The sequence below is a fragment of the Oncorhynchus masou genome, unplaced genomic scaffold, assembly GCF_036934945.1.
Source record: "Oncorhynchus masou masou isolate Uvic2021 unplaced genomic scaffold, UVic_Omas_1.1 unplaced_scaffold_2252, whole genome shotgun sequence".
Classification (NCBI taxonomy): domain Eukaryota; kingdom Metazoa; phylum Chordata; class Actinopteri; order Salmoniformes; family Salmonidae; genus Oncorhynchus; species Oncorhynchus masou.
In genome coordinates, this window is record NW_027008724.1 from 35,364 (window position 1) to 58,441 (window position 23,078).

The following is a 23,078-nucleotide window of genomic DNA, read 5'->3' on the forward strand; positions in this document are numbered from 1 at the left end:
TCTCTGTCCATATTAATTCAGGGCCACTTCCTCTTCCCCTCACCCCATCTCTGTCCATATTAACCCAGGGCCACTTCCTCTTCCCCTCACTCCATCTCTGTCCATATTAACTCAGGGCCACTTCCTCTTCCCCTCACTCCATCTCTGTCCATATTAACTCAGGGCCACTTCCTCTTCCCCTCACCCCATCTCTGTCCATATTAACCCAGGGCCACTTCCTCTTCCCCTCACCCCATCTCTGTCCATATTAACCCAGGGCCACTTCCTCTTCCCCTCTCCCCATCTCTGTCCATATTAACTCAGGGCCACTTCCTCTTCCCCTCACTCCATCTCTGTCCATATTAACTCAATACCACTTCCTCTTCCCCTCACTCCATCTCTGTCCATATTAACTCAGGGCCACTTCCTCTTCCCCTCTCCCCATCTCTGTCCATATTAACTCAATACCACTTCCTCTTCCCCTCACTCCATCTCTGTCCATATTAACTCAGGGCCACTTCCTCTTCCCCTCTCCCCATCTCTGTCCATATTAACTCAGGGCCACTTCCTCTTCCCCTCACCCCATCTCTGTCCATATTAACCCAGGGCCACTTCCTCTTCCCCTCACCCCATCTCTGTCCATATTAACTCAGGGCCACTTCCTCTTCCCCTCACCCCATCTCTGTCCATATTAACCCAGGGCCACTTCCTCTTCCCCTCACTCCATCTCTGTCCATATTAACTCAGGGCCACTTCCTCTTCCCCTCACTCCATCTCTGTCCATATTAACTCAGGGCCACTTCCTCTTCCCCTCACTCCATCTCTGTCCATATTAACTCAATACCACTTCCTCTTCCCCTCACTCCATCTCTGTCCATATTAACTCAGGGCCACTTCCTCTTCCCCTCTCCCCATCTCTGTCCATATTAACTCAGGGCCACTTCCTCTTCCCCTCACTCCATCTCTGTTGATATTAATTCAGGGCCACTTCCTCTTCCCCTCACCCCATCTCTGTCCATATTAACCCAGGGCCACTTCCTCTTCCCCTCACCCCATCTCTGTCCATATTAACCCAGGGCCACTTCCTCTTCCCCTCACCCCATCTCTGTCCATATTAACTCAGGGCCACTTCCTCTTCCCCTCACTCCATCTCTGTCCATATTAACTCAGGGCCACTTCCTCTTCCCCTCACCCCATCTCTGTCCATATTAACTCAGGGCCACTTCCTCTTCCCCTCACTCCATCTCTGTCCATATTAACTCAATACCTCTTCCCCTCACCCCATCTCTGTCCATATTAACTCAGGGCCACTTCCTCTTCCCCTCACCCCATCTCTGTCCATATTAACCCAGGGCCACTTCCTCTTCCCCTCACTCCATCTCTGTCCATATTAACTCAGGGCCACTTCCTCTTCCCCTCACTCCATCTCTGTTGATATTAATTCAGGGCCACTTCCTCTTCCCCTCACTCCATCTCTGTCCATATTAATTCAGGGCCACTTCCTCTTCCCCTCACCCCATCTCTGTCCATATTAAAACAGGGCCACTTCCTCTTCCCCTCACTCCATCTCTGTCCATATTAACTCAGGGCCACTTCCTCTTCCCCTCACTCCATCTCTGTCCATATTAACTCAGGGCCACTTCCTCTTCCCCTCACTCCATCTCTGTTGATATTAATTCAGGGCCACTTCCTCTTCCCCTCACCCCATCTCTGTCCATATTAACCCAGGGCCACTTCCTCTTCCCCTCACCCCATCTCTGTCCATATTAACCCAGGGCCACTTCCTCTTCCCCTCACCCCATCTCTGTCCATATTAACTCAGGGCCACTTCCTCTTCCCCTCACTCCATCTCTGTCCATATTAACTCAGGGCCACTTCCTCTTCCCCTCACCCCATCTCTGTCCATATTAACTCAGGGCCACTTCCTCTTCCCCTCACTCCATCTCTGTCCATATTAACTCAATACCTCTTCCCCTCACCCCATCTCTGTCCATATTAACTCAGGGCCACTTCCTCTTCCCCTCACCCCATCTCTGTCCATATTAACCCAGGGCCACTTCCTCTTCCCCTCACTCCATCTCTGTCCATATTAACTCAGGGCCACTTCCTCTTCCCCTCACTCCATCTCTGTTGATATTAATTCAGGGCCACTTCCTCTTCCCCTCACTCCATCTCTGTCCATATTAATTCAGGGCCACTTCCTCTTCCCCTCACCCCATCTCTGTCCATATTAACCCAGGGCCACTTCCTCTTCCCCTCACTCCATCTCTGTCCATATTAACTCAGGGCCACTTCCTCTTCCCCTCACTCCATCTCTGTCCACATTAACTCAGGGCCACTTCCTCTTCCCCTCACTCCATCTCTGTTGATATTAATTCAGGGCCACTTCCTCTTCCCCTCACTCCATCTCTGTCCATATTAATTCAGGGCCACTTCCTCTTCCCCTCACCCCATCTCTGTCCATATTAACCCAGGGCCACTTCCTCTTCCCCTCACTCCATCTCTGTTGATATTAATTCAGGGCCACTTCCTCTTCCCCTCACTCCATCTCTGTCCATATTAACCAGGGCCACTTCCTCTTCCCCTCACTCCATCTCTGTCCATATTACCCCATCTCTGTCCATATTAACTCAGGGCCACTTCCTCTTCCCCTCACTCCATCTCTGTCCATATTAACTCAGGGCCACTTCCTCTTCCCCTCACCCCATCTCTGTCCATATTAACTCAGGGCCACTTCCTCTTCCCCTCACTCCATCTCTGTCCATATTAACTCAGGGCCACTTCCTCTTCCCCTCACCCCATCTCTGTCCATATTAACTCAGGGCCATCTCTGTCCATATTAACTCAGGGCCACCTCTTCCCCTCACTCCATCTCTGTCCATATTAACTCAGGGCCACTTCCTCTTCCCCTCACCCCATCTCTGTCCATATTAACCCTGGGCCACTTCCTCTTCCCCTCACTCCATCTCTGTCCATATTAACTCAGGGCCACTTCCTCTTCCCCTCACTCCATCTCTGTCCATATTAACTCAGGGCCACTTCCTCTTCCCCTCACTCCATCTCTGTCCATATTAATTCAGGGCCACTTCCTCTTCCCCTCACTCCATCTCTGTTGATATTAATTCAGGGCCACTTCCTCTTCCCCTCACCCCATCTCTGTCCATATTAATTCAGGGCCACTTCCTCTTCCCCTCACTCCATCTCTGTCCATATTAACTCAGGGCCACTTCCTCTTCCCCTCACCCCATCTCTGTCCATATTAACCCAGGGCCACTTCCTCTTCCCCTCACTCCATCTCTGTCCATATTAATTCAGGGCCACTTCCTCTTCCCCTCACTCCATCTCTGTCCATATTAACTCAGGGCCACTTCCTCTTCCCCTCACCCCATCTCTGTCCATATTAACTCAGGGCCACTTCCTCTTCCCCTCACTCCATCTCTGTCCATATTAATTCAGGGCCACTTCCTCTTCCTCCTCACTCCATCTCTGTCCATATTAACTCAGGGCCACTTCCTCTTCCCCTCACCCCATCTCTGTCCATATTAACTCAGGCCACTTCCTCTTCCCCTCACCCCATCTCTGTCCATATTAACTCAGGGCCACTTCCTCTTCCCCTCACCCCATCTCTGTCCATATTAACTCAGGGCCACTTCCTCTTCCCCTCACCCCATCTCTGTCCATATTAACTCAGGCCACTTCCTCTTCCCCTCACCCCATCTCTGTTCCTCTTCCCTCTTCCCCTCACTCCATCTCTGTCCATATTAACTCAGGGCCACTTCCTCTTCCCCTCACCCCATCTCTGTCCATATTAACCCAGGGCCACTTCCTCTTCCCCTCACCCCATCTCTGTCCATATTAACTCAGGGCCACTTCCTCTTCCCCTCACTCCATCTCTGTCCATATTAATTCAGGGCCACTTCCTCTTCCCCTCACTCCATCTCTGTCCATATTAACTCAGGGCCACTTCCTCTTCCCCTCACCCCATCTCTGTCCATATTAACTCAGGGCCACTTCCTCTTCCCCTCACCCCATCTCTGTCCATATTAACTCAGGGCCACTTCCTCTTCCCCTCACCCCATCTCTGTCCATATTAACTCAGGCCACTTCCTCTTCCCCTCACCCCATCTCTGCCACTTCCTCTTCCCCTCACCCCATCTCTGTCCATATTAACTCAGGGCCACTTCCTCTTCCCCTCACTCCATCTCTGTCCATATTTAACTCCATCTCTGTCCATATTAATTCAGGGCCACTTCCTCTTCCCCTCACTCCATCTCTGTCCATATTAACTCAGGGCCACTTCCTCTTCCCCTCACCCCATCTCTGTCCATATTAACCCAGGGCCACTTCCTCTTCCCCTCACTCCATCTCTGTCCATATTAACTCAGGGCCACTTCCTCTTCCCCTCACTCCATCTCTGTCCATATTAATTCAGGGCCACTTCCTCTTCCCCTCACCCCATCTCTGTCCATATTAACTCAGGGCCACTTCCTCTTCCCCTCACCCCATCTCTGTCCATATTAACTCAGGGCCACTTCCTCTTCCCCTCACCCCATCTCTGTCCATATTAACCCAGGGCCACTTCCTCCTCCCCCTACTCCATCTCTGTCCATATTAACCCAGGGCCACTTCCTCTTCCCCTCACCCCATCTCTGTCCATATTAACTCAGGGCCACTTCCTCTTCCCCTCACCCCACCTCTGTTGATATTAACCCAGGGCCACTTCCTCTTCCCCTCACTCCACCTCTGTCCATATTAATGGTTTGTGTTCCTCAGTGTCTCTGGATTTCCTTATTTCATTTTAATGAGTGTTGGATTTAGACCTGGGACACCAGTTGTGGTGATTGCCTCGTCGTTCTCGCCAATAATGACCTTTTCCTGTTCAGGGTTCTGGGGTCCCTCCAGAACTTCCCAGAGTTTGCCAAGGCCTTCAACTGTCCCAAGAACAGCTACATGGTGCCTGGCCAGACTTGCCAAGTCTGGTGATACTGTAGTCCTGACACTGGCCTTGCCCTGAGGCTGGTGGAGGGTGAGAGGTGGGCTTGTGTCCTCTTCCCCCTCATCACCTCATTTTCCCACCTGACTGTTAGAGCACTATTCTGGGACAGGGATATAGTCGATGTTCCCCAGTTCACTTCAGGGTGGGACCAGGACTGCTAAACTGATCGTACAGAACAACCAGCTTCAAGGGACTACAGAGGGCTGTTCATATCCAGCTCCCAGGCTCTTCACCTGATCACCCAGGTCACCGCTTTCCACTGAATACAGTCACGCCAATCACAATATATATATATATATATTTTTTTTTTTGGGGTGGGGGGGGGTTGAAAATGTACTTTTCAATTAAATTTCTCCCTTTGTATTTCAATCAGGATTCTTCTTTTTAGACAGACAGACAGACAGACAGACAGACAGACAGACAGACAGACTTTTGAACCACGTCCATTGTTCTAAACTGTCACTTTGTTCGTCCAAAATGTATTTGTTTTACACGATATATAAACCAAAATGTATACAGTATATCAATGTGTTCTAGATGAGTATACATTGACAGTGATCGACAGTCTCCCCTCTATTGGGGGGATTATATTTTATGGTATATTTAAGAAAATAACATTTTATTTGACTGACTATACACCAATGAGTATAATTAGAATAGCATAAATGTTCTGTATATAAGGTCAAAATAGCTTCAAAATGGGTGCCAACTGTTTATGTCTACAAGCATTGAACCAAAATGAAGTTGTTGCCTTGGGAATCAGTTGGGTGACCTATCTGGTCAGGAATTGACATATACCAAACACATTCATCTTTTTATTTTAAAGTAAGAATGTGAGCTTAATTTAAACTTCACCATGTGTTCAGCAAAAGAGGCTGGTGATGGGGAATATAGGAGGACGGGCTCATTGTAATGGCTGGACTGGAATCAATGGAATGGTATCAAACACATGGAAACAAAGCGTTTGACTCCGTTCCATTGACTCCGTTCCATCGACTCCGTTCCCTCGACTCCGTTCCATCGACTCCGTTCCATCGACTCCGTTCCATTGACTACGTTCCATCGACTCCGTTCCATTGACTCCGTTCCATCGACTCCGTTCCATTGACTCCGTTCCATTGACTCCGTTCCATTGACTCCATTCCATTGACTCCGTTCCAGCCATTACAATGAGTCTGTCCTCCGATAGATCCCACCTCTTCTGGTGTTCTCTGTGTGTGTGGGTGTTTGTATTTGTTTATGTGTGTGTTGATGTGTGTTTTTTGTCTGGGTGTGACCGCTACATTTTTCAACAAGCTTAGGAAGCCTTACATAACCCATAGAGCTACTGCTGTTTTGTGTGTGTGGGGGCAGAGGAAGTCTGGTTTGTAGTGAAACCACACCACCCAACCACCCACCAGTGGAGGCTGATGAGGGAGGACGGCTCATAGTAATGGCTGGAATGGAGTCAATGGAATGGTATCAAACACATGGAAACCATGTACCATTCCATTGACTCCATTCCAGCCATTACTATGAGCCGTCCTCCCCTCATCAGTCTCCACTGGTGGGTGGGTGTTTACTCCATTCCAGCCATTACTATGAGCCGTCCTCCCCTCATCAGTCTCCACACACACTGTTAACGCCAAAGTTTTCCCATTTCAAATCCCTATATGAGCCTCTCTGGTTTCCAGCATTCTCAGACAATATTTTCCTGCTTTAAAAGCGTGCCACGAATAACCTCTCCCTCCTCTCTCTCTTATCTCTTTTTCTTCTCTGTCTCTCTCTTATCTATCTTCTCTCTCTCTCTTCTCTCTTCTCTTCTCTCTCCTCTCTCTCTCACTCTCATCTCTCCTCTCTCTCATCTCTCCTCTCTCTCAATCTCTCCTCTCTCAATCTCTTCTCCCTCTTCTGATTCTCTCCATTTCTCTTTTTCTATCGCTCTCTCTTTTTATCTCATTCACTCTTACACACACACACACGGTTAACGCTAAAGTTTTCCAATTTCAAATCCCTATATGAGCCTCTCTGGTTTCCAGCAATCTCAAATAATATTTTCCTGATTTAAAAGCGTGCCACGAATAACCTCTCCCTCCTCTCTCTCTTATCTCTTTTTCTTCTCTGTCTCTCTCTTATCTATCTTCTCTCTCTTCTCTCTCTCTCCCACCTCTCTCCCTCTTCTTTTCTCTCTTCTCTCTCTCTCTCTTCTCTCTCTCCCACCTCTCTCCCTCTTCTTTTCTCTCTTCTCTCTCTCTCCTCCTTCTCTCTCTTCTCTCTCTCTCTTCTCTCTTTCTCCCACCTCTCTCCCTCTTCTTTTCTCTCTTCTCTCTCTCTTTCTCTCAAACACACAGACACGGCAAACCAATCAAATGTGTTTTCGCTGTTGATTACATCATTAGTATGGTTTCTTGTAAATATAGATTTACTAAGTGTTTATTTTTAGTTTTTTATGCCTTTGTAAAAGAAAGCAGATAGAATCTTTTCCCCTGTAAATCTGGTTGGTGTCACTGTATCCATTTTGATTTTCTTTGAATGGGAAAATTAGGTTCAGTCCACAATGTGTCATGGGACTCAAAACATTACTGTTTCTCAAAATGTCCCCTGTAAGTGTTGCCATGTCCACTCACACTGCTTTCTCTGTATATGTTACCCCTCACCAACACACACACACACACACACACACACACACACACACACACACACACACACACACACACAACCATCCCACCTGTAGGACAGACAGATATACCTCAGTTGCCTGTTTTTAGATACTTTGTAATAAAAAAAAATCCTGATGACAATAATGATGAGCATCTTGCCATTTTTTACTATAATAATGAATCCTTCAGGTTCCACTTGTGTGTGTGTGGTACGTGCTGCTTTGCTTTATCTTGGCCAGGTCACAGTTGTGAATGGCTTACCTGGTTAAATAAAACATTTTGTTTAAGTATGTGAGAGGAGGAGAGAGAGGGAGAGATGTAGAGGGAGACAGAGAGAGGGTGAGAGATGGAGAGAGAGAGGGAGAGATGTAGAGGGAGATAGAGAGAGAGGGAGACAGAGAGAGGGGGAGAGAGAGAGGGTGAGAGGGTAGGAGAGAAAGTGACAGGGAGAGAAAGGGCGAGAGAGAGGGAGCGTTGTAGAGGAAGACAGAGAGAGGCAAAGGGTGAGAGAGGGAGAGAAAGGGCGGGCGAGAAAGAGATTGGGAGAGAGAGGGAGACAGAGTGAGAGAGGGACACAGAAAGACAAAGGGAGACAGAGAGAGACAAAGGGAGAGAGAGGGACACAGAGAAAGACAAAGGGAGAGAGAAGGAGACAGAGTGAGAGAGGGACACAGAAAGACAAAGGGAGAGTGAGGGAGACAGAGAGAGACAAAGGGAGAGAGAGGGAGACAGAGAGAGACAAAGGGAGAGAGAGGGACACAGAGAAAGACAAAGGGAGAGAGAGGGAGACAGAGTGAGAGAGAGACACAGAAAGACAAAGGGAGAGAGAGGGAGACAGAGAGAGACAAAGGGAGAGAGAAAGAGAGACAGGGAGAGAGTGATACTGTACCATCAGGGTCTATCTGAGATGAAAACAGGTGGATGGACATCCTGTACAGCCAGTTACCAAGCAACACAGAGTTTTCCTTGGACTTTCGGGGGGGGGAAACCACCAGGACTGTGATTGTCATAAGTCTGGGGTACGCCAAATAAGAATGTGATTCACATTTTTTTTCTCCATTATATATATATATATATATATATAGATATTCTCACATTGTCAAACAGTCCATTTAGACTTTCCAATGGGGCTGTGCATTTGGGTGAGTTTATTTTCTCGCCTGAGTAGCCTCGTGTCACTGCCAAAAAATGTAATGAAACCATCTAGTGATCAGTGAAATAACAACACAATGTCAGATACAGGTAGCCTAGTCAAATAATGAACATCCAATCACACCGTTACTCTCTTGTGGGAATTCCACTAACGGTCTGTATGGAGCCAAACTGCAGCTCTTTCCGTTTGCTCCAAAATGTATAAATGGTTAAAAAAAAAAGTCCCGCGTCCATAGAGACACATACCAGCTTTACTGGTAGTACTGCTACTACCACTAGGACCTTATACTGCTACTACCACTAGGACATCATACTGCTACTACCACTAGGACATCATACTGCTACTACCACTAGGACATCATACTGCTACTACCACTACCACATCATACTGCTACTACCACTAGGACATCATACTGCTACTACTACTAGGACATCATACTGCTACTACCACTAGGACCTCATACTGCTACTACCACTAGGACCTCATACTGCTACTACCACTAGGACATCATACTGCTACTACCACTAGGACATCATACTGCTACTACCACTAGGACATCATACTGCTACTACCACTAGGACCTCATACTGCTACTACCACTAGGACATCATACTGCTACTACCACTAGGACATCATACTGCTACTACCACTAGGACCTCATACTGCTACTACCACTAGGACATCATACTGCTACTACCACTAGGACCTCATACTGCTACTACCACTACTAGGACCTCATACTGCTACTACCACTAGGACCTCATACTGCTACTACCACTAGGACCTCATACTGCTACTACCACTAGGACCTCATACTGCTACTACCACTAGGACCTCATACTGCTACTAGGACATCATACTGCTACTACCACTAGGACATCATACTGCTACTACCACTAGGACCTCATACTGCTACTACCACTAGGACCTCATACTGCTACTACCACTACTAGGACCTCATACTGCTACTACCACTAGGACCTCCTACTGCTACTACCACTAGGACATCATACTGCTACTACCACTAGGACCTCATACTGCTACTACCACTACTAGGACCTCATACTGCTACTACCACTAGGACATCATACTGCTACTACCACTAGGACCTCATACTGCTACTACCACTAGGACATCATACTGCTACTACCACTAGGACATCATACTGCTACTACCACTAGGACATCATACTGCTACTACCACTAGGACCTCATACTGCTACTACCACTAGGACCTCATACTGCTACTACCACTAGGACCTCATACTGCTACTACCACTAGGACCTCATACTGCTACTACCACTAGGACATCATACTGCTACTACAACTAGGACCTCATACTGCTACTACCACTAGGACATCATGCTGCTACTACCACTAGGACATCATACTGCTACTACCACTAGGACCTCATACTGCTACTACCACTACTAGGACCTCATACTGCTACTACCACTAGGACCTCCTACTGCTACTACCACTAGGACCTCATACTGCTACTACCACTAGGACATCATACTGCTACTACCACTAGGACCTCATACTGCTACTACCACTAGGACATCATACTGCTACTACCACTAGGACATCATACTGCTACTACCACTAGGACCTCATACTGCTACTACCACTAGGACCTTATACTGCTACTATCACTAGGACCTCATACTGCTACTACCACTAGGACATCATACTGCTACTACCACTAGGACCTCATACTGCTACTACCACTAGGACATCATACTGCTACTACCACTAGGACATCATACTGCTACTACCACTAGGACATCATACTGCTACTACCACTAGGACATCATACTGCTACTACCACTAGGACATCATACTGCTACTACCACTAGGACATCATACTGCTACTACTACTAGGACATCATACTGCTACTATCACTAGGACCTCATACTGCTACTACCACTAGGACATCATACTGCTACTACCACTAGGACCTCATACTGCTACTACCACTAGGACATCATACTGCTACTACCACTAGGACATCATACTGCTACTACTACTAGGACATCATACTGCTACTACCACTAGGACCTCATACTGCTACTACCACTAGGACCTCATACTGCTACTACCACTAGGACATCATACTGCTACTACCACTAGGACCTCATACTGCTACTACCACTAGGACCTCATACTGCTACTACAACTAGGACCTCATACTGCTACTACCACTAGGACATCATACTGCTACTACCACTAGGACCTCATACTGCTACTACCACTACTAGGACCTCATACTGCTACTACCACTAGGACCTCCTACTGCTACTACCACTAGGACATCATACTGCTACTACCACTAGGACCTCATACTGCTACTACCACTACTAGGACCTCATACTGCTACTACCACTAGGACATCATACTGCTACTACCACTAGGACCTCATACTGCTACTACCACTAGGACCTCATACTGCTACTACCACTAGGACCTCATACTGCTACTACCACTAGGACCTCATACTGCTACTACCACTAGGACATCATACTGCTACTACCACTAGGACATCATACTGCTACTACCACTAGGACATCATACTGCTACTACCACTAGGACCTCATACTGCTACTACCACTAGGACCTCATACTGCTACTACCACTAGGACATCATGCTGCTACTACCACTAGGACATCATACTGCTACTACCACTAGGACATCATACTGCTACTACCACTAGGACCTCATACTGCTACTACCACTACTAGGACCTCATACTGCTACTACCACTAGGACCTCATACTGCTACTACCACTAGGACATCATACTGCTACTACCACTAGGACATCATACTGCTACTACCACTAGGACCTCATACTGCTACTACCACTAGGACCTCATACTGCTACTACCACTAGGACCTCATACTGCTACTACCACTAGGACATCATGCTGCTACTACCACTAGGACATCATACTGCTACTACCACTAGGACATCATACTGCTACTATCACTAGGACCTCATACTGCTACTACCACTAGGACATCATACTGCTACTACCACTAGGACCTCATACTGCTACTACCACTAGGACATCATACTGCTACTACCACTAGGACATCATACTGCTACTACTACTATGACATCATACTGCTACTACCACTAGGACCTCATACTGCTACTACCACTAGGACCTCATACTGCTACTACCACTAGGACATCATACTGCTACTACCACTAGGACCTCATACTGCTACTACCACTAGGACCTCATACTGCTACTACAACTAGGACCTCATACTGCTACTACCACTAGGACATCATACTGCTACTACCACTAGGACCTCATACTGCTACTACCAATACTAGGACCTCATACTGCTACTACCACTAGGACCTCCTACTGCTACTACCACTAGGACATCATACTGCTACTACCACTAGGACCTCATACTGCTACTACCACTACTAGGACCTCATACTGCTACTACCACTAGGACATCATACTGCTACTACCACTAGGACCTCATACTGCTACTACCACTAGGACCTCATACTGCTACTACCACTAGGACATCATACTGCTACTACCACTAGGACCTCATACTGCTACTACCACTAGGACCTCATACTGCTACTACCACTAGGACCTCATACTGCTACTACCACTAGGACCTCATACTGCTACTACCACTAGGACATCATACTGCTACTACCACTAGGACATCATACTGCTACTACCACTAGGACATCATACTGCTACTACCACTAGGACCTCATACTGCTACTACCACTAGGACCTCATACTGCTACTACCACTAGGACATCATGCTGCTACTACCACTAGGACATCATACTGCTACTACCACTAGGACATCATACTGCTACTACCACTAGGACCTCATACTGCTACTACCACTACTAGGACCTCATACTGCTACTACCACTAGGACCTCCTACTGCTACTACCACTAGGACCTCATACTGCTACTACCACTAGGACATCATACTGCTACTACCACTAGGACATCATACTGCTACTACCACTAGGACCTCATACTGCTACTACCACGAGGACATCATACTGCTACTACCACTAGGACCTCATACTGCTACTACCACTAGGACCTCATACTGCTACTACCACTAGGACCTCATACTGCTACTACCACTAGGACCTCATACTGCTACTACCACTAGGACCTCATACTGCTACTACCACTAGGACATCATACTGCTACTACTACTAGGACATCATACTGCTACTACCACTAGGACATCATACTACTACTACCACTAGGACATCATACTGCTACTACCACTAGGACCTCATACTGCTACTACCACTAGGACATCATGCTGCTACTACCACTAGGACATCATACTGCTACTACCACTAGGACATCATACTGCTACTACCACTAGGACCTCATACTGCTACTACCACTAGGACATCATACTGCTACTACCACTAGGACATCATACTGCTACTACCACTAGGACATCATACTGCTACTACCACTAGGACCTCATACTGCTACTACCACTAGGACATCATACTGCTACTACCACTAGGACATCATACTGCTACTACCACTAGGACCTCCTACTGCTACTACCACTAGGACATCATACTGCTACTACCACTAGGACATCATACTGCTACTACCACTAGGACCTCATACTGCTACTACCACTAGGACATCATACTGTTACTACCACTAGGACATCATACTGCTACTACCACTAGGACATCATACTGCTACTACCACTAGGACATCATACTGCTACTACCACTAGGACATCATACTGCTACTACCACTAGGACCTCATACTGCTACTACCACTAGGACATCATACTGCTACTACCACTAGGACATCATACTGCTACTACCACTAGGACCTCATACTGCTACTACCACTAGGACATCATACTGCTACTACCACTAGGACCTCATACTGCTACTACCACTAGGACATCATACTGCTACTACCACTAGGACCTCATACTGCTACTACCACTAGGACATCATACTGCTACTACCACTAGGACATCATACTGCTACTACCACTAGGACCTCATACTACCACTAGGACCTCATACTGCTACTACCACTAGGACCTCATACTACCACTAGGACATCATACTGCTACTACCACTAGGACCTCATACTGCTACTACCACTAGGGCATCATACTACCACTAGGACATCATACTGCTACTACCACTAGGACCTCATACTGCTATTACCACTAGGACCTCATACTGCTACTACCACTAGGACATCATACTACCACTAGGACATCATACTGCTTCTACCACCAGGACATCATACTACCACTAGGACCTCATACTGCTACTACCACTAGGACATCATACTACCACTAGGACATCATACTGCTACTACCACTAGGACATCATACTATCACTAGGACCTCACACTGCTACTACCACTAGGACCTCATACTGCTACTACCACTAGGACCTCATACTGCTACTACCACTAGGACCTCATACTGCTACTACCACTAGGACCTCATACTGCTACTACCACTAGGACCTCATACTGCTACTACCACTAGGACCTCATACTGCTACTACCACTAGGACCTCATACTGCTACTACCACTATTACCTCATACTGCTACTACCACTAGGACCTCATACTGCTACTACAACTAGGACCTCATACTGCTACTAGGACATCATACTGCTACTACCACTAGGACATCATACTGCTACTACCACTAGGACCTCATACTGCTACTACCACTAGGACCTCATACTGCTACTACCACTAGGACCTCATACTGCTACTACCACTAGGACATCATACTGCTACTACCACTAGGACCTCATACTGCTACTACCACTAGGACCTCATACTGCTACTACCACTAGGACATCATACTGCTACTACCACTAGGACCTCATACTGCTACTACCACTAGGACCTCATACTGCTACTACCACTAGGACCTCATACTGCTACTTCCACTAGGACATCATACTGCTACTACCACTAGGACCTCATACTGCTACTACCACTAGGACCTCATACTGCTACTACAACTAGGACCTCATACTGCTACTAGGACATCATACTGCTACTACCACTAGGACATCATACTGCTACTACCACTAGGACCTCATACTGCTACTACCACTAGGACCTCATACTGCTACTACCACTAGGACCTCATACTGCTACTACCACTAGGACATCATACTGCTACTACCACTAGGACCTCATACTGCTACTACCACTAGGACCTCATACTGCTACTACCACTAGGACCTCATACTGCTACTACCACTAGGACATCATACTGCTACTACCACTAGGACCTCATACTGCTACTACCACTAGGACCTCATACTGCTACTACCACTAGGACCTCATACTGCTACTACCACTAGGACCTCATACTGCTACTACCACTAGGACCTCATACTGCTACTACAACTAGGACCTCATACTGCTACTAGGACATCATACTGCTACTACCACTAGGACATCATACTGCTACTACCACTAGGACCTCATACTGCTACTACCACTAGGACCTCATACTGCTACTACCACTAGGACCTCATACTGCTACTACCACTAGGACATCATACTGCTACTACCACTAGGACACCATACTGCTACTACCACTAGGATCTCATACTGCTACTACCACTAGGACATCATACTGCTACTACCACTAGGACCTCATACCGCTACTACCACATCATACTGCTACTACCACTAGGACATCATACTGCTACTACCACTAGGATATCATACTGCTACTACCACTAGGACCTCATACTACCACTAGGATCTCATACTGCTACTACCACTAGGACCTCATACTACCTCTAGGACATCATACTGCTACTACCACTAGGACCTCATACTGCTACTACCACTAGGACCTCATACTGCTACTACCACTAGGACCTCATACTGCTACTACCACTAGGACCTCATACTACCACTAGGACATCATACTGCTACTACCACTAGGACATCATACTGCTACTACCACTAGGACATCATACTGCTACTACCACTAGGACCTTATACTGCTACTACCACTAGGACCTCATACTGCTACTACCACTAGGACATCATACTGCTACTACCACTAGGACATCATACTGCTACTACCACTAGGACATCATACTGCTACTACCACTAGGACATCATACTGCTACTACCACTAGGACATCATACTGCTACTACCACTAGGACATCATACTGCTACTACCAGCACTACTACACCTGCATCTGTCGATGACACAAGTTGTTCTGCTTCCACCAGCATATCCAATGCGAGCATCAGTAATTGTACATTTGTTCTTAGCCCAGCTAGCATGGACACTGACAGTTGTGAATCTGATGCAGCCAAAGAGCTACAGTACACTTACCTGGGAAATCACCGAACAACAGACAGGGACGTTGGACCATCGAAGAGGCGCAAATGTGATGAGAACTACATTGATTTGGGGTTCACTTATATTGGGAGTAGTGCCTTTCCTCAGCCACAGTGTGTTATATGTGCTACAGTACCATTTCACATTTCGATAAAACCTTCACTCTTGCGCAGACTTTTAGAAACAAAACACCAATTTGAAAAATAAGCCACGGTAGTTTTTTAGAGCAAGAATTAAGGCGACTTCTGAGTACATTTACATTACATTTAAGTCATTTAGCAGACGCTCTTATCCAGAGCGACTTACAAATCGGTGAATTCACCTTCTGACATCCAGTGGAACAGCCACTTTACAATAGTGCATCTAAATCATTAAGGGGGAGGGGGGGGGGTGAGAAGGATTACTTATCCTATCCTAGGTATTCCTTGAAGAGGTGGGGTTTCAGGTGTCTCCGGAAGGTGGTGATTGACTCCACTGTCCTGGCGTCGTGAGGGAGTTTGTTCCACCATTGGGGGGCCAGAGCAGCGTAGTAAGACAGGTATAAAGACAGGTATAAAAGCAACAGATACCATTATTAAGAAGGGGCTAGAAACGTCTTATATGGTGAGCTACCGAGTGGCTGGGACAGACAAGCTCCATACTATTGTGGAGGACTTAATTATACCTGCTGCCGGGGATATGACTGGGACAATGTTGGGGGAAAAGGACAAAGAAAATATACAGACAATGTCTTCCACAATGTGTCAGTGACATGGCAGGAGATGTTTTGAAACAATTACTGCTTCAAATACAAGCCAGTGAATTATATGCATTACAGCTGGATGAGTCAACAGACGTGGCGTGCCTTGTATATGTCCGGTATGTTTATGGGGGGTCAATTAAGGAAGACATCCTCTTCTGCAAACCACTGGAAACCAGGACAACAGGAGATTATATTTTTAAAGTACTGGACAGCTTTGTGACATCAAATGGTCTTTGGTGGTCAAGATGTGTTTGTATCTGTACTGATGGAACAAGATCCATGACAGGGAGACATAGTGGAGTTGTAACGCGCGTGCAAGCAGTTGCTCCCGACGCCTCTTGGGTTTACTGCAGCATCCACCTAGAGGCTCTTGGGTAAACTGCAGCATCCACCTAGAGGCTCTTGGGTAAACTGCAGCATCCACCTAGAGGCTCTTGGGTAAACTGCAGCATCCACCTAGAGGCTATTGGGTAAACTGCAGCATCCACCTAGAGGCTCTTGGGTAAACTGCAGCATCCACCGAGAGGCTCTTGGGTACACTGCAGCATCCACCGAGAGGCTCTTGGGTACACTGCAGCATCCACCGAGAGGCTCTTGGGTACACTGCAGCATCCACCGAGAGGCTCTTGGGTAAACTGTAGCATCCACCGAGAGGCTCTTGGGTACACTGCAGCATCCACCGAGAGGCTCTTGGGTACACTGCAGCATCCACCGAGAGGGTCTTGGGTAAACTGCAGCATCCACCGAGAGGCTCTTGGGTAAACTGCAGCATCCACCGAGAGGCTCTTGGGTAAACTGCAGCATCCACCGAGAGGCTATTGGGTAAACTGCAGCATCCACCTAGAGGCTCTTGGGTAAACTGCAGCATCCAACGAGAGGCTCTTGGGTACACTGCAGCATCCACCGAGAGGCTCTTGGGTACACTGCAGCATCCACCGAGAGGCTCTTGGGTACACTGCAGCATCCACCGAGAGGCTCTTGGGTAAACTGTAGCATCCACCGAGAGGCTCTTGTGTACACTGCAGCATCCACCGAGAGGCTCTTGGGTACACTGCAGCATCCACCGAGAGGGTCTTGGGTAAACTGCAGCATCCACCGAGAGGCTCTTGGGTAAACTGCAGCATCCACCGAGAGGCTCTTGGGTAAACTGCAGCATCCACCGAGAGGCTCTTGGGTAAACTGCAGCATCCACCGAGAGGCTCTTGGGTAAACTGCAGCATCCACCGAGAGGCTCTTGGATAGACTGCAGCATCCACCGAGAGGCTCTTGGATAGACTACAGCATCCACCGAGAGGCTCTTGGTTAGACTGCAGCATCCACCGAGAGGCTCTTGGATAGACTGCAGCATCCACCGAGAGGCTCTTGGATAGACTGCAGTATCCACCGAGAGGCTCTTGGATAGACTGCAGCATCCACCGAGAGGCTCTTGGGTACACTGCAGCATCCACCGAGAGGCTCTTGGGTACACTGCAGCATCCACCGAGAGGCTCTTGGGTACACTGCAGCATCCACCGAGAGGCTCTTGGGTCCACTGCAGCATCCACCGAGAGGCTCTTGGGTACACTGCAGCATCCACCGAGAGGCTCTTGGGTCCACTGCAGCATCCACCGAGAGGCTCTTGGGTACACTGCAGCATCCACCGAGAGGCTCTTGGGTAAACTGCAGCATCCACCGAGAGGCTCTTGGGTACACTGCAGCATCCACCGAGAGGCTCTTGGGTACACTGCAGCATCCACCTAGAGGCTCTTGGGTCCACTGCAGCATCCACCTAGAGGCTCTTGGGTAAACTGCAGCATCCACCTAGAGGCTCTTGGGTCCACTGCAGCATCCACCTAGAGGCTCTTGGGTAAACTGCAGCATCCACCGAGAGGCTCTTGGGTAAACTGCAGCATCCACCGAGAGGCTCTTACTGCCAAGGGAATGCCTGACAGCTTGAAATACATTCTGGACACTACAGTGATACTGGTTAAAGCATTGTTAAACCTTGGTAAAGCATTGTTAAACCTTGGTAAAGCATTGTTAAACCTTGGTAAAGCATTGTTAAACCTTGGGAAAGCATTGTTAAACCTTGGTAAAGCATTGTTAAACCTTGGGAAAGCATTGTTAAACCTTGGTAAAGCATTGTTAAACCTTGGTAAAGCATTGTTAAACCTTGGTAAAGCATTGTTAAACCTTGGTAAATCATTGTTAAACCTTGGGAAAGCATTGTTAAACCTTGGTAAAGCATTGTTAAACCTTGGTAAAGCATTGTTAGACCTTGGTAAAGCATTGTTAGACCTTGGTAAAGCATTGTTAGACCTTGTTAAAGCATTGTTAAACCTTGTTAAATCATTGTTAAACCTTGGTAAAGCATTGTTAAACCTTGTTAAATCATTGTTTAACCTTGGTAAAGCATTGTTAAACCTTGGTAAAACATTGTTAAACCTTGTTAAATCATTGTTTAACCTTGGTAAAGCATTGTTAAACCTTGGTAAAACATTGTTAAACCTTGTTAAATCATTGTTAAACCTTGGTAAAACATTGTTAAACCTTGTTAAATCATTGTTTAACCTTGGTAAAGCATTGTTAAACCTTGGTAAAACATTGTTAAACCTTGTTAAATCATTGTTTAACCTTGGTAAAGCATTGTTAAACCTTGTTAAATCATTGTTTAACCTTGGTAAAGCATTGTTAAACCTTGGTAAATCATTGTTAAACCTTGGTAAAGCATTGATAAACCTTGGTAAAGCAAGGCCCCTGAACTCTGGTGTATTTTCTGCATTATGTAATGATCTGGGCAGCGACCATGTAACGCTTTTACAACATACAGAAGTGCGCTGGTTATTAAGGGGCAAAGTATTGACACGTTTTTTTAAAATTGAGAGCCTCATCCAAATTGCAACAAGCGGTTCTGTGAAAATGTTATTGAATCAGAAGCCACTGCCAGATTTCTGGACAGGGCTGCGCTCAGAGTTTCTTGCCTTGGAAATTGCGCTGTTAAGACACTGATGCTCTTTGCAACCATGTACCTAACCTATGTGAGAGTGGATTCTCGGCCCTCACTAGCATGAAAACAGGCACAGACTGTGTGGAAAATGATTTAAGACTGAGACTCTCTCCAATACAAGCCAACATTGCAGAGTTATGTGCATCCTTTAAGCACACGATTCTCATTAACCTGTGGTGAGATATTTACTATTTTCGATGAACAAATAAGGTTTTATATGTAAGATGGGCAAATCAAGAGCAAAATGATTGATTATTATTATATTATTATTTGTGCCTCTTTGTCACTTCCCACGAGCCGGGTTGTGACAAAAACTCACACTCATACTTTTGTTTAATATATGTATCATATAGTGTGTGTGTGTGGCAGGCTTACAATGATGGCAAAAAACAATATTTTATGTGATATGTTTGAAGGGGTATGGGACTATAAAACATTTGGGAACCACTGACCTAAGTCAATAGTTTTGGTTTGATTGTGACATATTTTGATAATTTAAGGCCTAGGCAGAAACACGACACCAGGACTGTGTCCCTCCACAACTCAAATTGTTCACCATTGATTCTAATTGAGTGATTAGGGCATTTTGGCTGCGTTGAGCCCAGACGAGGCTGGTGGGAGGAGCTATAGGAGGACGAGCTCATTGTAATGGTTGAATGGAATTCATGGAACGTTATCAAACACATCAAACAAATGGGAATCAGGTTTGACTCTGTTCCATTAATTCCATTCCAACCAATGAGCAATGAGCCCGTCCTCCTATAGCTCCTCCCACCAGCCTCTGGTTGAGACATGGGTCACATTCCCTGTTCCATTGCATGCATCAACCAATGGTTGTGTGCTATCTAGTCGACTGTTTCATGGACTGACATATTGCTATATGAGATGGTGAGATGATACGTAAGTGTTGTGAGGTCTGAAATGTGTCAGCAACGCCTGGGCAGAGGAACGCACCCATAATTTGACAGTGAGAGCCCTCCCTCCCCTTGCGCAATATTAATGGCCACCCTAGGGAAATGTTAAATATACCACACACTGCTCTGATTAGAAGCACATTTGTTGGCACTCAGGAGAGAGAGACACTGACACAGGAGGGGTGGAGAGATAGGTCTACTGAGAGATGGAGAGATGGAGACAGAGGGAGAGAGATAGGCCTACTGAGAGAAGGAGAGAAGGAGACAGAGGGAGAGAGTTAGGTCTGCTGAGAGAAGGAGAGATGGGTCTACTGAGAGAAGGAGAGAAGGAGACAGAGGGAGAGAGATAGGCCTACTGAGAGAAGGAGAGGAGAGATGGAGACAGAGGGAGAGAGATAGGCCTACTGAGAGAAGGAGAGATGGAGAGAAGGAGACAGAGGGAGAGAGATAGGCCTACTGAGAGAAGGAGAGGAGAGATGGAGACAGAGGGAGAGAGATAGGTCTACTGAGAGAAGGAGAGATGGAGACAGAGGGAGAGAGATAGACCTACTGAGAGAAGGAGAGATGGAGAGAAGGAGACAGAGGGAGAGAGATAGGTCTACTGAGAGAAGGAGAGATGGAGACAGAGGGAGAGAGATAGGTCTACTGAGAGAAGGAGAGATGGAGACAGAGGGAGAGAGATAGGCCAACTGAGAGAAGGAGATAGGCCTACTGAGAGAAGGAGAGATGGAGAGATGGAGACAGAGGGAGAGAGATAGGTCTACTGAGAGAAGGAGAGATGGAGAGAAGGAGACAGAGGGAGAGAGATAGGCCTACTGAGAGAAGGAGATAGGCCTACTGAGAGAAGGAGAGATGGAGAGATGGAGACAGAGGGAGAGAGATAGGTCTACTGAGAGAAGGAGAGATGGAGAGAAGGAGACAGAGGGAGAGAGATAGGTCTACTGAGAGAAGGAGAGATGGAGAGATAGGGAGAGAGATAGGTCTACTGAGAGAAGGAGAGAAGGAGACAGAGGGAGAGAGATAGGCCTACTGAGAGAAGGAGAGGAGAGATGGAGACAGAGGGAGAGAGATAGGCCTACTGAGAGAAGGAGATGAGAGATGGTGACAGAGGGAGAGAGATAGGCCTACTGAGAGAAGGAGAGATGGAGAGATGGTGACAGAGGGAGAGAGATAGGTCTACTGAGAGAAGGAGAGATGGAGACAGAGGGAGAGAGATAGGCCTACTGAGAGAAGGAGAGATGGATAGAGGGAGAGAGATAGGTCTACTGAGAGAAGGAGAGATGGAGAGAAGGAGACAGAGGGAGAGAGATAGGCCTACTGAGAGAAGGAGATAGGCCTACTGAGAGAAGGAGATAGGCCTACTGAGAGAAGGAGATAGGCCTACTGAGAGAAGGAGAGATGGAGAGATGGAGACAGAGGGAGAGAGATAGGTCTACTGAGAGAAGGAGAGATGGAGAGATGGAGACAGAGGGAGAGAGATAGGCCTACTGAGAGAAGGAGATATGGACAGAGGAGAGAGATAGGCCTACTGAGAGATAGAGAGATGGAGACAGAGGGAGAGAGATAGGCCTACTGAGAGAAGGAGAGATGGAGAGATGGTGACAGAGGGAGAGAGATAGGCCTACTGAGAGAAGGAGAGATGGAGAGATGGTGATAGAGGGAGAGAGATAGGCCTACTGAGAGAAGGAGAGATGGTGACAGAGGGAGAGAGATAGGCCTACTGAGAGAAGGAGAGATGGAGAGAAGGAGACAGAGGGAGAGAGATAGGCCTACTGAGAGAAGGAGATAGGCCTACTGAGAGAAGGAGAGATGGAGAGATGGAGACAGAGGAGAGAGATAGGTCTACTGAGAGAAGGAGATGAGAGATGGTGACAGAGGGAGAGAGATAGGCCTACTGGGAGAAGGAGAGATGGAGAGATGGTGACAGAGGGAGAGAGATAGGTCTACTGAGAGAAGGAGAGATGGAGACAGAGGGAGAGAGATAGGCCTACTGAGAGAAGGAGAGATGGATAGAGGGAGAGAGATAGGTCTACTGAGAGAAGGAGAGATGGAAAGAAGGAGACAGAGGGAGAGAGATAGGCCTACTGAGAGAAGGAGATAGGCCTACTGAGAGAAGGAGATAGGCCTACTGAGAGAAGGAGATAGGCCTACTGAGAGAAGGAGAGATGGAGAGATGGAGACAGAGGGAGAGAGATAGGTCTACTGAGAGAAGGAGAGATGGAGAGATGGAGACAGAGGGAGAGAGATAGGCCTACTGAGAGAAGGA

The 23,078-nt window shown here is 47.1% G+C and overlaps 1 protein-coding gene across 1 annotated transcript in view; it reads left to right on the forward strand.

Moving 5' to 3' along the window:
- The window catches only part of LOC135533156 (neprilysin-like), a 40,170-nt gene extending 33,853 nt beyond the window's left edge, over positions 1 to 6,317 (forward strand). Inside the window, exon 14 of the mRNA XM_064960562.1 lies at positions 4,863 to 6,317. Coding sequence (XP_064816634.1) covers positions 4,863 to 4,962 — 100 coding nt within the window. The 3' untranslated portion in view covers positions 4,963 to 6,317. The remainder of the gene's footprint in view (positions 1 to 4,862) is intronic.
- Positions 6,318 to 23,078: the final 16,761 nt, after the last annotated feature.